Source organism: Trachurus trachurus, assembly GCF_905171665.1.
Source record: "Trachurus trachurus genome assembly, chromosome: 22".
Taxonomy (NCBI): domain Eukaryota; kingdom Metazoa; phylum Chordata; class Actinopteri; order Carangiformes; family Carangidae; genus Trachurus; species Trachurus trachurus.
Window position 1 is genome coordinate 4,464,812 of NC_139907.1, and position 16,244 is coordinate 4,481,055.

Here is a 16,244-nt window from a genome sequence, read left to right on the forward strand (position 1 = left end):
TATAGAGCACTTATCAAACAGACGTACAAAGTGCTTAAAATAGAAGATTAGGATAAGAGTTCAAAAGACAAAGAAACATGCAGCTCAGCTAGAATCAGGAAGTGCTTTACGAAAAATAAATGTTTTAATATGAGATTTAAAAGAAGACACTGACTCAGACAGCTGTATTTCTTCAGGCAGATCATTCCAGAGCTTTTTGGGGCTCAAACAGTGAAAACTTTGTACATTGAGGTTCATATGAGGTTAAAAGGCCAGAAATATAATCTGGCACCAGGACATGAAGAGAAGTAATAGAAGAATTCATTAATAACATCTTAAAAGCAATGCTAAAACAAACATTGAACCAATGTAGAGACACTAAAAGAGGAGCTTTTTGATTAAAACAGGAAAATATTATATTTAATCTCATTATTTATATGAAGTAAAGGCAGGAATCAGAGTCTCTCTCAAAAAAAAGAAAGAAACATTTTTCTATTTCCATGAAGCTAAAATCAGCCTCAGTAAAAACAAACTGTTTCTATTTGATGTGGAAGCTGCTGGTTTATGTGGTTCAACTTGTGGCAAAAAGAAAAGTTCATGTGACATTTTTTCCGAGTTGAAGCAGTGACAAGATTCCTGAAAACAATGAACACGTGACTTCCTGGAAATTAAACCTTCAAAGTTTTTTTCTTCTCTCTCTCGGACACTGGAGGGCGCTAAACTCAAACTGACATCTACACCCTGTAACTAACCTGATCCTGTTGATCTCTATCTTGACGACACTTTCACACAGGCTGAACTTCATTATAATGTTTATTTTAATGAAATGTATTGATAGATCATCAGCAATCAGCCTGACAAACCAAAAATAAATATACACACACATGATAATAGCCTATATTGATTACATATATACAAAGATGTGTTGATCTTGACTAAATGAGACTAAGTAAAACAGGAAAGGAAATATAAAATCCCAAAATCAAAAGACTTCATATTTTTTTAAATGTCATATAATGCAACTGAATAAAGTTATAACAAATATACATTCAAAGATTTCAGTGGAAACCAGTAAAGATGATGCAGCCTCACATTATTCATCAAATGCATGAACCATAAATCATTAAATATTCAAGAATATCGTAAAATTATCATGAAAACAGAATCTGAAACTGAATAAACAGCAGAATAAAAATGAATGGACAGAAGTTTGAACAAATGTATAAATAACATGTAGATTTAAAGCTCTATATATGAATTTAACATAACACCGGAGATCGTCCAGGCAGCTTTTATAAACACAACATAAAAAAAACCCATTGTTGTCATCGGTCAGTGAAGGCATCATCATCCCATTCTCCCATGAAGAGTGAACTCAGACAGTCGTTGAGGGAGTCGACCACTCCTTCATCCTCCTCCTCCTCCTCCTCCTCCTCCTCCTCCTCCAGCAGACTGATCCTAGATCCTGGTGAAAAGCAACAAACCAAAACATAAGACAACGTTAATTCTATTTAGAGAAGTTCCTAAACAAATGTTACGATTAAAAATAAATGTTTAAAGGTTTAAATTAAACAGATTTCACAGAGGTTTGTCTGCAGGATGACGAGCTGCTTCTTAACTTACTTCTTGGACTTTTCCTCCTCAGTTTGGGTGAAGTCGTGCGTTTCTTCATCTTCTCCTGTTTAGAAGCTGATGAGCTGGAAGATTTACATCATAATTATACATAATACACATATTAATGTATAATTATGATGTCAATTGATTTAATATAGATAATATACATTGCATCATACACTGCAAAAACTCAAAATCTTTCCAAGAATATTTGTCCTTTTTCTTGTCAAAATGTCTAATTTCTAGTCAAAACTAATCTCTCTCCACTTAAAATAAGACTCATCAGCTAAAAATTTACTTGTTTTTAAATAATTTCCACTTGTTTCAATTCACTTGAAATAAGTATAAAAATCTGCCAGTGAAAGCAAGTTTTTGTGCTTGTAATAAGAGAGAAAAACATGCTCCAGTATCAGATTTTTCTACTTATTTCAAGTGAAAATCTGCTTGAAAGAAGTAAAATTTGTCTAAAAACAAGCTACTTTTTATGTGATGAGTCTTATTTTTAAGTATAATTAGATTGGTTTCGACTAGAAATGACATTTTGACTAGAAATAAGACAAATATTCTTAGTATGATTTTGAGTTTTTGCAGTGTACCATAACATCCATTATTTTATATCTATAATAACCAGCTCATTTCATAGCTTGTGTCCCACCTGGCTTGTCTGTTTGATTTCCCATGAGGCCTTGCAGCCGTATTCGTCTTCCCCTTGTGTTTTGCTTTGGAGGAAACGTGTGATTTGTGTGTTTTCGATGGAGGTTTTTCTCTCTCGCTCTCAGGTGAAGTCACAACAAGGTCGTCTTTGTCGCAGTCGTATCCTTCAATCAGAGCCAAAATAAACACAACTGTGTTAAAACTGTGTTAAAAGCTCACAGAAATAGCAGCAGAACAATGTCTGATCAAGGTTGGTGTCAGCCAATCAGAAGAGAGGAGGAGGCTCTGAGCCTCTCTTCTGATTGGCTGACTTGTTTTCTGAGTGGTCCAATAAAAAAAATAGAGCAGATTTCAGAATAAAACACTCAGAGAAACCAAATCCTGCAAGTGTAGGTGGGCGGGGCTTTGGGTGACTGCTTTGTTGTGACAGGAAGCTTTAATACAAACATCTACCTTTATTTTGAAGGATCTTTAACACAAACATCTACCTTTATTTTGAAGGATCTTTAACACAAACATCTACCTTTATTTTGAAGGAGCTTTAACACAAACATCTACCTTTATTTTGAAGGAGCTTTAATACAAACATCTACCTTTATTTTGAAGGAGCTTTAACACAAACATCTACCTTTATTCTGAAGGAGCTTTAACACAAACATCTACCTTTATTCTGAAGGAGCTTTAATACAAACGTCTACCTTTATTTTGAAGGAGCTTTAACACAAACATCTACCTTTATTCTGAAGGAGCTTTAATGCAAACATCTACCTTTATTTTGAAGGAGCTTTAATACAAACATCTACCTTTATTTTGAAGGAGCTTTAACACAAACATCTACCTTTATTTTGAAGGAGCTTTAATACAAACATCTACCTTTATTCTGAAGGAGCTTTAATACAAACATCTACCTTTATTCTGAAGGAGCTTTAATACAAACATCTACCTTTATTCTGAAGGAGCTTTAACACAAACATCTACCTTTATTTTGAAGGAGCTTTAATACAAACATCTACCTTTATTCTGAAGGAGCTTTAACACAAACATCTACCTTTATTCTGAAGGAGCTTTAACACAAACATCTACCTTTATTCTGAAGGAGCTTTAATACAACATCTACCTTTATTCTGAAGGAGCTCTAAATTAAAGCTCCTTCAGAATAAAGGTAGATGTTACAGACATCTATACTGTATGGAGCTTTAACACAAACATCTACCTTTATTCTGAAGGAGCTTTAATAGAAATACAACCCTTCTTGAATGAACCTCTTTCTCACCTGCTCGTATGCGTCTGTGCAGCACGTTCATGTAGTGTTGCGTGATGACGTTGCGTACGTGTGCGGTGCTGTAGGAGGCGGCGATGGAGTACAGATACTCCCTCTGACCCGGTGTCAGTGTCGCGTGCTGAGGGACAAACACAGCTCAGGTTTCACTGCTGAAATCCACACCATTGTGTTGTATCCTTTCACTCGTGTCAAATAGGTTCATACAGAAGGTGAGTTACACTTCAAAAAAGAGGTCAAAGGTGAATAAACCTGTTGCAGCAGTGTTACCTTCAGGAACGGAGCTTCAGTCATGGTTTTAGGGATTTCTATCACTGTCACATGTTCGACTCCTGCTGTCGATGATCTGTTGACGTCTTTTAATGCAGAGAAAGAGTTTATGTTACATTATGTTTAGAGAAAAGCATGTTGGTGTGAACAGGTCAACTGTACAATATGAGAGAACAACAACAACTATATAAACTACAAACTATGCAACAGGTGATTCTCTGCAATCACTGCAAATGATGTCATTCTTCTTTTTACCGAGATATACATTGTATTATGTCATTTTTTATTTTGTGTGCCCAAGAAAAAATTCCAATTAATGTATCAGTTCCTCTTCTTCTTTTTCTACTTCTTCTTCTTCTTCTTCTTCATTAACTGCAATGCAACTCATAATTTCCCCTTTTCCCGGTGAACCGATCAGTGGCGTGCATGCACAAACTTTTTGAAGGGCAGGGGTGAAAAGGAAAAAACAGGGCACATATAGCGTGTCCTCGCCAATGAAGAGGACGCGTTTTGGCTCCTAAGAAGGCACTTTAACACACGTTTTGGCTCCCAAGAAGGCACTTTAGCACAAGTTTTGGCTCCTAGAGGGCACTTTAACATGCGATTTGGCTCCTAGAGGGCACTTTAACATGCGATTTGGCTCCTAGAGGGCACTTTAACACGCGTTTTGGCTCCTAGAGGCCACTTTAGCACAAATTTTGGCTCCTAAGAGGGTACTTTAGCACAAATTTTGGCTCCTAGAGGGCACTTTAACATGCGTTTTGGCTCCTAGAGGGCACTTTTGCACAAGTTTTGGCCCCCTAGAGGATACTTTAGCACACGTTTTTCAAGAATTGGGCCACGAGCCCAGATACGAGCCCAGATACCAGTAAAGCAAACAAACAACAAAGTGACTTCCTCAGTGATGAGCTGTCTCCATTAGAAGACTATAGCACCCAAAGGAGCTGAAAACATAATTTTCATATTTTTTTCAAGTTATAACTCTTTAAAGGCCCGTGATATTAAAAAAAAGTGTTTAACTAGTGATAAAAGGGGATAAAAACATAAATGTAAAAGTTATTTTCCGGTCTAAAACGTCACCTTTGACTGGTGCATAAAATATTTGTCTAATTTCCAGTCAAAACAATCTCATTATAATTAAATTAAGACCCATCACATAAAAAGTAGCTTGTTTTTAGACACTTTTTTCTTCTTTCAAGCATATTTTCACTTATATATAATAATCTGATAGTTGGGCAAGTTTTTCTTCCTTATTACAAGCACAAAAAACTTGCTTCCACTGGCAGATTTTTCTACTTATTTCAAGTGGAAATTTGTTTGAAACAAGTGAAAATTATCTAACAACAAGTTCATTTTTAGGCGATGAGTCTTATTTTAAGTGGAAAGAGTTTAGTTTTGACTAGAAATGAGACATTTTGACAAGAAATAAGACAAATATTCTTGGAAAGAGAGTTTTTGCAGTGTGAAATGTGTTGTTTTGTTAAACCAACTCTCTCTCTCTAATTAAGACGAGCACGTGTAAACTTTCCTCCCGTGACTTGTCAGGTGTGACTCAGGTTCAGGTTCAGGTGTGTTTGGTTTCCTCGTCTCTTTTCCACCAACGTTATTAAAACCAAACCTGCTGCTGCTCAGCTTTCACAGCAGCACGGACACGGACACTGGGCTTGTTGTGTTCATTATTAAACACAGGAAATAGTGTGATAGTGTGCGTGCATCTGAAATCTGAGCCGGGGTAAAGACAGTGAAGTATGCACAAGATACACAGGAAACAATGACTATACTGTTTCTTCTTATTATTCAGCACATTGTGGGTTTTTGCTGTACAGCGCCTGCTTTCAGTTTTAATATTAGTGCTGAATAAAAGACTGTTACTTACCCAACGATGACTCATCCATCCCAACTCTCCTGCAACAGAGAAACAAACATTAAAGTTAATTAACCTCATTAAGCTCATGGGTTAAAACAGATAATGAGAGGAGAATAGTTCTATAAACATACAGTATTTACCTTGGTGGAGCTTTGTGTCCATGCAGCCGCTCCATCGTCCGACTCTCTGCAAATGTCACCTGTTTCTTCATGATGAAGAAGACGCAACAAGAACTCAGAGATCCTTCGTTCAGACGAGTGCGTCCGTCCACTCCGAGTCGGTCCAGATAATTGAAGCGAAGAGGTCGTCTGATCTCACTCACGACCTTAGAGGTCAGTGGGAGTGTCCATGAACGTCTCATGAAGCTGCAGCTGGGTCACTGGAGGGAAACAAGAAACTTTAACAACACGAGTTCAACACCTTAATTACTGTAGGAGTTTTGCATGGTCTTTGTGTGATGTTATTTTAAATTCTCCAGAGTTAATATGACAAACATGAATGTAAGTAACCGTTAGCTGTATGTGAAACTGGATTAACGGTCCTTTTGTCCCTGAACAGGAAAAGCAGGCCTGTAAAATAAACAAGCACAGTGACTAAATAGTTTTGTGTTAATCACCTTCTAATAGGCCACTTGATCACATTAAATCCGCTCCTCTATTGCACAATTAAAAAACAGATTTGTGAAGCTTAACATCTTTTAACTTAGATTTTTTGTGTGTGTGATGATTAAGAGAGTTCATTACATAGAATATAAAGTGTTTTAGTATAAAATCCTGCATTTATAACTATGTTCACTCTTTGTTTTTGGCTCTGTCTTGGTCTCCACCCACTCCACTGCTGGAAAATATGATAAAAATTCAATGCATGATGATTTTAAATCTGGGTTCATCTCCTGCCTGTGTGTTATGTGAACTCTACGGTGGCCCTGAGGGCTCAACTCACAGCAACAGAAGAAAACACATGCAAAGACCAAATATGCTAAACATAAAAAAAACAAAGACAGAAAGTGTCTCTGCACATATGATCAACAACATGTGAGTCATGTGATACTGACGTTTTAATAAACCCAAACAAACTCAGTTTATTGTCAACCCTCACTTACAGATAGCGCCCCAGCCTGGTCCGTCACTTTATTGACACCCCAAAAACACTTCCTGTTGTGTTGTGAGATTTTGAATTAATTGCACATTTGCGTCTTTGCAGTGTTTTGAGCCCTCAGGGCCACCGTACCTAAAAAAATAAAGTTTGATTTTAATGAAACTGACTATATGGGCTATTTTATTTTTTGTTAATGAAGCTGTTGTCAGTTTCATGCACACATGCACACACACGTCCCTAATTATCTGTCACTGCTACATAATTAACCCTTTCATTGCTCTGATTAAATGCACTGTAACTGCACATGTAACAGCTGTGTGGAGGTGAATCTAAACCCTGGATGATAAAGTTTGAATGCAACATGTTCACATAAAGTAAATCTCAGATTTCAAGCTGCTTTTTCCTGAAAAACATAACTGGAATAAAACTGATACTTAAAGCTGGAGTCAGCTGTCGTCATGCACATTATTGGATGTGGGATGTCTTTGTGTCCTCGGCCAACCTCGGGGTTTAAAACCCTCTGAGTGGTTGTTTTGAATTCGAGCTCCACTCACTTTGACCAATCAGACTTTGAATCCATGACGTTCCTGCTTATTGCATCATACTCAACACAAACTTTGCCTCTGGCGCTTTGTCGGTTTGTTGGGATTGAAGGGAATATCCCACTGAATAATTGATATTTCTCTGTAACGCTGCAGGAATGCCCCTGTGTTTTGTTTGTATAAGGGGAATTTATGTGGAGCAACCACAACAACACACACAAACTACACACACAGCAAATGTGCATCATCATAAGATGACCTAAGATGTTTTAAAATGTCTACTATTGTAATCATTATTATCATTATTATTATTATTATTATCATGTTGTTTTATCTTATAATAACCGAATAAAAGGTCTCTACGTGATAGTTGCAGCACTGAATGTGATTTGTTCACTGTGGGCAAACAAGTGTAAGTGTTTTCATTTGAAAATAGTTTTCTCAGTGTGACTCACGGCTGTGGCATGTTTGTATTCAATGGTTAATTATACACAGGTGCATGCAGACACAGGTGAACGCTGACTCCTACTCAGCTACCTGCACTAGATTACCATGATTCAGTGTGTATTTTAAATACAAACACACACATATTATAGAAAATATACTGCATAAGACATATTACCTACAGGGAAAATGTCCCTTTTTATTTTGGTGTTTCCTGTGGCTCAGTGAGGGTCAAAGTTGATCCCATTATCACTGGATCAATAAAACACAGTAGATACGTTGTAAAACTGCTGATAGGTGAATGCATTGGAGTGGAGGCCTTCAAAATAAAGCTCCAGTGATCAGCTGTGTAGCAGTGTGTTGTGCAGAGTTAGAAAAGTTTTCACAGATGAAAGATCACAACTGTTCTTTACTTCACCTCAGGGAGGGAAACACAACGTCTTCTGCATCTTAAACAACAGTCACGATGGAAAAAACCACGAGACTTTCATTTTTCAAATCTGTCCTAGATTATCCCAGAGGATAAAAAATCTAAAAAATACAGTTTCTCATTTGGGAGATTCAACAAAATAGGACATTGCACAGATAACAGTTGGTTTTGTAGGGAAATTACAAATAAACAATTATTAACAGGTTATAAAAGTGGATGGAGGCTCACTATTGGGCAAGATCAAAGTAATGTTTACTACTCGTTAATCTGATCAATGACTTATGACTGTTTATAAATTGATAGTGACTCATTGTTGTCAGTTTTACACTTTAAAATGAGACTTTTTAAAGATGTATTTCATTTTATTTTTTATTGTGAACCACTTGTGCAAAACAGTGTTATAATAAAGTGGTACCAAAAATATCGTTTTAGCTGCTCCACTGTGTTCACCAGCTCGTCATTTATAACAAAGTTGCATCATTATCAAATCAATCTATCATTCATCTTTATGACCAAGTGAAAATCCAAAATGTAAATGACATGTGATGCACTTGAAAGTTGTCTTGTCATCACACCAATTTGCATTTAAACTGCAGCACCAGAGACAAAACAAACTCTATCTATTTCCAGGAAATGGTTACAGTACAACTCATATTATACACTATGTTACTGACACTACTACAGTTTCACCAGTGCAGCTCACGTTTCCAAAAAAGTGAAGCGAGAGTGAGGTCCAAAGAAAATGTCTGCACTTTTGAGCAACAATACTAAAAACAAATATATTTCTGTATTTCTGTGACCACTTTTAGGTAGATATTGTTCATGTCTTTAGCTGCAGTGAAAGTTAGTTGTCCATTATTAATGCGCATGAGGTCATCCTTCTATTTGGCAGGCAGAGCCCAAGTGGAAAGTGAAAGTAAAGAGGAGCAGCCAGGCAGAGGAAACCCCCATATCTGTCTTTATAAGTCCCGGTGCTGAGTCGGACAGAGCTCAGAGCAGCTGCAGCGAGCCGTGAACAGACAGACACAATGCCACGAAACACAATGCCACGAAACGTGAGGAAATTCTTTGAAAGAAGGAATACAGGGAATACAGAGCAGAGGAGCGACGGCAAGACTCCTCTAATCACGGAGAACAACAACAGTGTGCACGATGGTGAGTCTGCCCTGCTGCTGTTACCATGGCTCTGATTTGTGGTTGTTATGGGCTGTAGATATTCATCTTCCTCTATTCATTATTTGGAAAGTGCCTTGAGATAATGTCTGTAGTGGAATGGCCCTTTATATAGATTAAAAACTGACTGCACTTTGTGGCTTGTAATCGGGAAATCGGGTTTTGAGCCATGTCCTTGTGTGTGTGTGTGTGTGTGTGTGTGTGTGTGTGTGTGTGTGTGTGTGTGTGTGTGTGTGTGTGTGTGTGTGTGTGTGTGTGTTTGTGTGGGTGTGTGTGTGTGTGGGCACCTCTCTCACTTCTCTAAAACCTAAAAAAAAAAACCCCAGATATGTTATGCCATGTACAAACTAAAAACTGAGCTGCTCTGGTTTCAATCAAAATGAAGCAGAGACAAAGTCAAACCAGGTCAAACAACCGGTGTAAAAATACCACAAATGTTTCCTTTTATTCCGCCCGGCAACACACTCTCGTTTTATTGTTGTGCTTCATAATGAAGTTTTGGCCGCACATTCTCCTCCTGAATGAGCCAATGATGTAATGTAATGTAATGTGAAGAGAAACGTGTGACAATGTGCTTGTTTTATGTAAACTCACACCTCAGCATCACATCACAGCCCGATCAACCTGTTTTTTTTTCTGCTTCCCTGTGACTGAAGGCAAAAAACAAAAAAAAACTGTTTGGCAAAGAAAAAAGTTTACTGTAGATTTCATCAAAGAGTAAAGAGTAAAAACTGCAATAATGAATGACAATAAAGCGACTAGAGACTGGATGTAGAGGCGGGTTTGTAGCCAGGTTTAATGAGAAATCAAGGGTCGAGTGTGTGGGAGGATGCAGCTTGGCACTGTACTGATGAGTAATAAAGGGGAATGTAGTGGGTGAGGCTGAGGCAGGCTCTGAAGTCCCGAGGCACACAGGAAAGATCAATAGTAGAAAACATTTGGCGCCAAATGACCTCAGTATTTGTCCTGCATTGTAAAAATGCGGTGCAGGTGTGTGGGAAATCCCCACTGCCACACCCATTAACATTACACAGACATGCTGGGTGGAATGAAAACACTCCCAACTTGTCACTCAGTATGTTTACATGACAGTTGAAAAAAACTTTAATCCCTCTATAACTGGACATCTAAAGTGCATGTAAACACATTTTAGTCCGACTAAGACTGGACTTCTCCAGATTTGACTAAAAGACTCAGATAATGCTATTGGAAACTGGTTTTCCTCTGCCTGTATACTCCTTAAACTGGCTGAAACTGGACAGTGCCATGTGCGCATGCTCCACACAACAGTAGAGAAGCCAGCCAAGAAAAAAAAAGAAAAAAAAAAGCACCTGGTCTGAGGCATCAAGGCTGTTTCAGTGCATTTTACAATAAACAACACACAGTACAACCAGCAAGAAGAAGCATTAGATACTGAATTAATCATTTATAACACATGAATATTCATTAATATGTGGTTTATAAACACAGTGTTTTACTCATCATTGATAAGCACTAACTTTACGTAAACTACATAGGCTACTAATGAGTATTCATGCGTTATAAATGAAGAATTCAGTATTTATTTATGCTTAACTAATGCTTTATAGTGTGTAGGCTACTTATTATAAAGTGTTACCCAATCTATTTGTATTTCATATTTGCTAAAATCTTAAAATCTCCCTCTCTCACACAGATTTTGTCCAAATCGACAACCCTCTGGCCCAGAACTCCTTCAACACCCACAAGGAGCTGGCAGGACTTCTGGGTGTGGACCTCCCCGACGTCTTCGAGGACGGCTGCTGCTGCATGGTTCAATCTGAGTCCGAGTCAAGACTTCAGTCCCTGAACACGAGCGCCGTCATCGACCTCATACAGAAATCTGTGTCCTTGCACTTCCCAAAGCCGCCGACACTCCTGGACCAGAACCTTCCCAAACACCTGGACCAGGTGAAGGAAACGGTTCTCTACCAGCTGGTGAAGCTCAGCCCTGTGTTGGCGACCAAGGGGCTGATGGGATGTCTGATCGATTGCTACCATCGTCAGACGTTTGACCACATGGATGATCTCCTCAATCGCACCACCTCGGTCAAAAGCACCTTTGCGGTCATGGTCTGGGTCCAACATGTTTACCTGAGGTACCTGTCAATACCTGCTCTCTCACCTGTGCTGGAACTCTCTCAATCTCTTATATGAGAGATTTGATACCACTTATTTATCTTTAAAGAAAAACATTACTGTAACTTTCTGCTAGCAAACAGTTAGCATAGCTTGGCATACCAAACAAGGGGATACATCTACAACGACTCAGTCTAACTCAACCCTAACTCTAATAAAATTACTCATATTCAATCTGGATTGAAAATTGGATACATTTCTTTACTATTTCGTTGTTCACTCCAGAAAGTAACTATAAAAGCTATAAAAAAGAAATTTTAGACTTTGGTTGATTGGGTGGGTCCACGGCATTGGTCCGACCTCCCATTAGTTCGACCTCTCACTGGTTCGAACTCCCATTGATCCGACAATCGGAGTAATGAGAGTTCGAACTAATGGGAGGTCGGACCAATGGGTATTTTGTCGGAGTAACGGGAGATCAAACCAATGGGAGGTTGGACCAATGGGCAGTTCCCGATTGGGGTTAGGGTTAGGGTTAGGGGTTAGGGTTTAACAAACAAAATCATTAAAAAGTAAAAAATAAATAGGAAGATTTTGTTGCTTTTTGGGAGCAGCCACACTAACTGCTTCTAAAACTTAGTTAAGCTAAGATAAGCTAGGCTAAACTAAGCTAAGCTAAACTAAGCTAAGCTAAGCTAAAGCTTGCTAAATTGTCAGTAACATTGGGTTTCAATTGGGAGACAGGTTTGATTGATACATTATAATGAAGGTTTTTGAACATGAACCGGTGTTTATTGCTTTATGCATGATTGTTGCAAACAGTAACTATCACATTGCATGTATATTTTTCCATTTGAATGCTACATAACATTTCCACAGGTTCTTAAATGTAGGATATTAAGTAGCTACAGATGTGACACATGTGGCTGCTCCGTATGATATTGACGATCTTTGCTTCTGTGGTACTTTCCCAGTTCAGAGCTGCTTGATCATCCCGACCTTGAGGAAATAAAGCCTGCCCAAAAAGTCGATGTCCTGCGGATCAAGGAGTGGGAAGTGAAAGCAAAAGAGAAGCTGCTGGAAAATGTTCAGGTGACAACACTAAGCTAACTCTGACATTATCAGAGTTAGGCCTACTTCATGCTTCATGACCCATAAGGAAATACATGCAAAGCACCTTTACAGTAAAAAGTGATAACGGTTTGTTGACTTTTCTGTTGTTGATGTCTCTTGCAGAATCCCAGACCTAATGGACGTCTGTACTTTATATTTTGTGTTTCTGTCCACAGAAAGATGTCAGGAAGTCTCTGATGAGCATCCTCCAGAACGACATCAAAGGTCCTTGTAACTGTGACGAATCTTATGTCAGACTTTACGTGGACATTATTCAGGTACCAATTGGAGTTTGTGGTGTAACTGTGATCAACCTTTGTTTCGGTCCTGTTGTTATTATGGAGTTAACATTTCTGTTTGTCTCTACCTCAGTGTGTTACTGCCATGGATACGACAGCGGCAGAAATCTCTTCAGAACTATCGGATCAAGTGCAAAAAGTTTGTTTCGAAGAGCTGCTGATGTTCCTGAAGAGGTGAGTGTCTCTACATCACCTGTAAATCTGCCTTTGTTTTGTACTGAACACGCATCATCAATCAAACTCAACATGTAACATTATGTAATTGACATTATCTCTTTGGTTTTTGTAGGTATGCCTCCGAGCAGACTGAGACTCTGGAGACAAAAGCTAAAATGGAAAAACCAGAGACGATCTGTTTCCTCAAGACTCTGAAAACCTGTAAAGAACTCAAGTAAGACTTTGTGCAATTTTGTCTTTTTGACATTTACTTATTCGGTTTTATTCAGAATATTTTCTATGCAAACAAGGTTTATAAAGTTATTTTGTGCTCAGGTTCTTCGTGCAGACAAAAGGCAGAGGCATCAGAGAATCAGTTCTGAATGAAATGGTAGTAACGCTTAGAAAGATGGAGGACTCTGCCTTGAGTCTACTGAGGGACATCATCACCAACCTTGCAGAGGTAGACATTCAACTCAATCACAAATACAGTGTCTTCTTAACATTTTAAATAGAAGCATGTTGCATTACATTGTACACATTGTGTTCCCATCCCGTAGAGCCACTTGAAGAAGTACTTCAAGTCTAATAACAAGCAGTTCCTCCCGTACCCTGCACTCGAGAAGTATTTCCCCAGACTGCACTATGGGATGGACGAACAGAAGGTGAGGAGGTCCCACAGCTGTCAAGTATTAAAAACGTTTAGATTAATGTTTTAATTGACGCTGTAACTGGGTCTGTCTTTGTGTCTCTCAGAGAGTGATGGAGGAGGCCTACAAGGTCATCGATCATACTTACATCAAACATCTTGTCCGAAGGAGCCAGAGCAAACTGAAAAAGAGCTGGAGTCCTGACATTGCAGACGCAGTCACTGAAGACGCCAAGCTTCTCCACAGCATCATCTCAGACCTGGTGAGAGCAATGGTCTTGGTATAAAAGCCCCCTGGGGAAGCTAACTGGCCTTTCTCTGAACTCTCACTGAGCTGAGTGAGCTAGTTAGCTTCAGCTTCTTACAACTAGGCCATAGTTGTTGATGCTGCTGTCCAATGTATTGCTGTAAAGCAACATGTTCTGGCAATAGTGCAAGACCAGGCCAGCAGGGGGCGCTGTGTCACAGGGAGTCTTTCTCCCTTTTGTAAGGAAATTAAACATCAAGATGATTTTGAAACGGTCCTTTTAAGGGAAAATACCTAGTTGCACAGTGTTGCTTAAAATAATTGTTATCAAAGGGACGTCTTGTTCTTGTTCTACCCATTTACAAGCAACTTGTTGTGTTGTGTCAGGCTCCTGGTGTCCAGCAGAGGGATCTCTTGCTGCTGAAGGTTGTAGAGATATTGAAGTGCGACGACATCGAGTCGCTGAAGCTCGAAGGTGCAGCAATGCAGCAACACTGCCTCAAAATGAGGTAAACTCCTGCTTCCTATACCTGCTGTGGCTTTGGCTCCATTTAGATTATGGAATAATAACATTAAAGTAATTTAATTTCATGTCCAATGTCCAATGTCCAATGTGTGAACAGGATTTTCCAGCTTCTTTGGAAAAGTTCTACTTTTTGTTGACTTTCTGTCTTTCCTCTGGTTTCCTGTTGGGTCACCCCCCCCAAGTGGCCATTAGAGGAACTGCATCTTATTAATCAATAAGGACAAATAAAAACAAACAAATCAAAACACAAATATAATATATCATTAAATGATAATGTTTCCATAGAGATGACGCAGGCAATGAATGAAAATATCAGAATACTGTGAAGGTATAAGTCCATCTCCTCTAACTTGTGTTTGTCCTCACCTGCAGCGAGGACATGGAGCTGCTGCCGACTCTGCTGAGATGGAAAGGTTTCTCCAAACGACAGGTCCAACAGGTGCTGGATGCCCTTCCTCCTGACCTTCAGCCCAGACCTGATCCCGACCGTCAGCCCAAGGCCTGGTTGTGCTGTTGCCTCGGAGCCTCATGAAGATTCAGGAGCTCCACAAAGGATGATGGCAACCTAGTTTAAAATGTTTACAAGACTTAGTCTGTTCATGAACGTTTCTGGTCGGTTCAGTCGTGTCTGGTTCTTCTCAGTTCTTAGATCTTTTGATGCAGATAAAGAGAAGCAGACGAGTTTCAAGAGGTCTCATGCATTTTTTTAAAGTATATTTTTGGCTTTTTTTTTGCCTTTATTTGATAGATCAGTAGAGATAGACAGGAAAGAGGGAGGCAGAGAGAGGGGGAATGACATGCAGGAAAGGGCTGCCCGACGCGGGATTCGAACCGGGGCCGCCTCCGGTGAGGACACAGTTTTTGCCAAAGTCTATGCATGAAAATATCACTTTTTTCATTGCTGTCATTTCAGGAAAGGTAAACATCATATTTATGTCTTGTTTGCCAAAATGTCCTCATTTGTTGTGTTACTGTAACAAGAAGAATCCTATTCTGTGTTACCCAGATCACTGCATTGCAATATTGTCCTTATTCATGAGGCTGATGTGTGATGTGAAGTTATAGTTTTAAAAGAACTGTAAATATGTCAATATACTAATGAGGTATAGCCTATAGATGTTTACATGTTCAAGTTTTTGTTTGGTTTAAGTTCGTTGACATCACCGGATTTCAACCTATAGTTGTAAACCTAACAAAGTTAGGTAGGTAAGAGTTTTTAATGTTGTCGTATTATTTATATTTTTTAAAACATATTTATTTAAGCGGATGTACAGTTTGTCTTCTTTAAGCTGCAGTCATTCGTTTAAATCAGTTTTTACTGTAAAAAGCAACAAATCTGAATTACACTTGAACTACTTCAGTTTTTATGAGATTTGTTGTACATCTTAAGTGTTTATAAGCTCTCATCAGATGTACTGTAAAGAAAGTCTGTGCTTTTCTTACTTTCAAGAATAAAATTCTTGTTTGTGTATTTTTTGTGTATCCATTGTGTCACTGGTCCACTAGATGGAGACTTAACATTGTCTCATTGCAACAGGACTTGGTGAGTAATCATCCCAGCTTCACAAACAATCCTTTAAAAGTGGAGTTGTGTCATTGCTAAAGCTGTCTACAGATAAAATATTTCATATGTACTCTCCAAAGTTACAACAAAAACATGATCCAATAGCATGTTTCATAAGCAACAGGCACTTATTGTTAAAATTCCACAATTAAAAACCTTTGATTATCGGCTTTGCTGCTAAAAGCCCATATTTGGCTATATGTTTGACTATGTATCTAAAATTACAAGGATCCACCATATCCA

At 38.6% G+C, this 16,244-nt stretch overlaps 2 protein-coding genes across 2 annotated transcripts; one reads left to right on the plus strand and one right to left on the minus strand.

Annotated features, from left to right (window-relative positions):
• Nucleotides 1–1,012: 1,012 nt before the first annotated feature.
• fam216a (family with sequence similarity 216 member A) lies at nucleotides 1,013–5,920 on the minus strand. The gene is made up of 7 exons (XM_083998848.1): nucleotides 5,804–5,920; nucleotides 5,673–5,701; nucleotides 3,797–3,882; nucleotides 3,521–3,647; nucleotides 2,249–2,411; nucleotides 1,603–1,676; nucleotides 1,013–1,444 (listed from the first exon to the last, which is right to left on the minus strand). The coding sequence occupies exons 1-7, from the start codon at nucleotides 5,872–5,874 to the stop codon at nucleotides 1,305–1,307; spliced, it is 690 nt and encodes a 229-aa protein (XP_083854974.1). The 5' UTR covers nucleotides 5,875–5,920; the 3' UTR covers nucleotides 1,013–1,304.
• Nucleotides 5,921–9,218: 3,298 nt separating this feature from the next.
• LOC311006273 (exocyst complex component 3) lies at nucleotides 9,219–15,507 on the plus strand. Its single transcript, XM_083999040.1, has 11 exons — nucleotides 9,219–9,332; nucleotides 11,026–11,467; nucleotides 12,422–12,539; nucleotides 12,737–12,838; nucleotides 12,933–13,033; nucleotides 13,149–13,250; nucleotides 13,352–13,478; nucleotides 13,576–13,680; nucleotides 13,772–13,927; nucleotides 14,299–14,420; nucleotides 14,810–15,507. Exons 1-11 carry the CDS (start codon nucleotides 9,221–9,223, stop codon nucleotides 14,967–14,969), a joined length of 1,647 nt encoding a protein of 548 aa, XP_083855166.1. The 5' UTR covers nucleotides 9,219–9,220; the 3' UTR covers nucleotides 14,970–15,507.
• The last annotated feature ends 737 nt before the right edge of the window (nucleotides 15,508–16,244 follow it).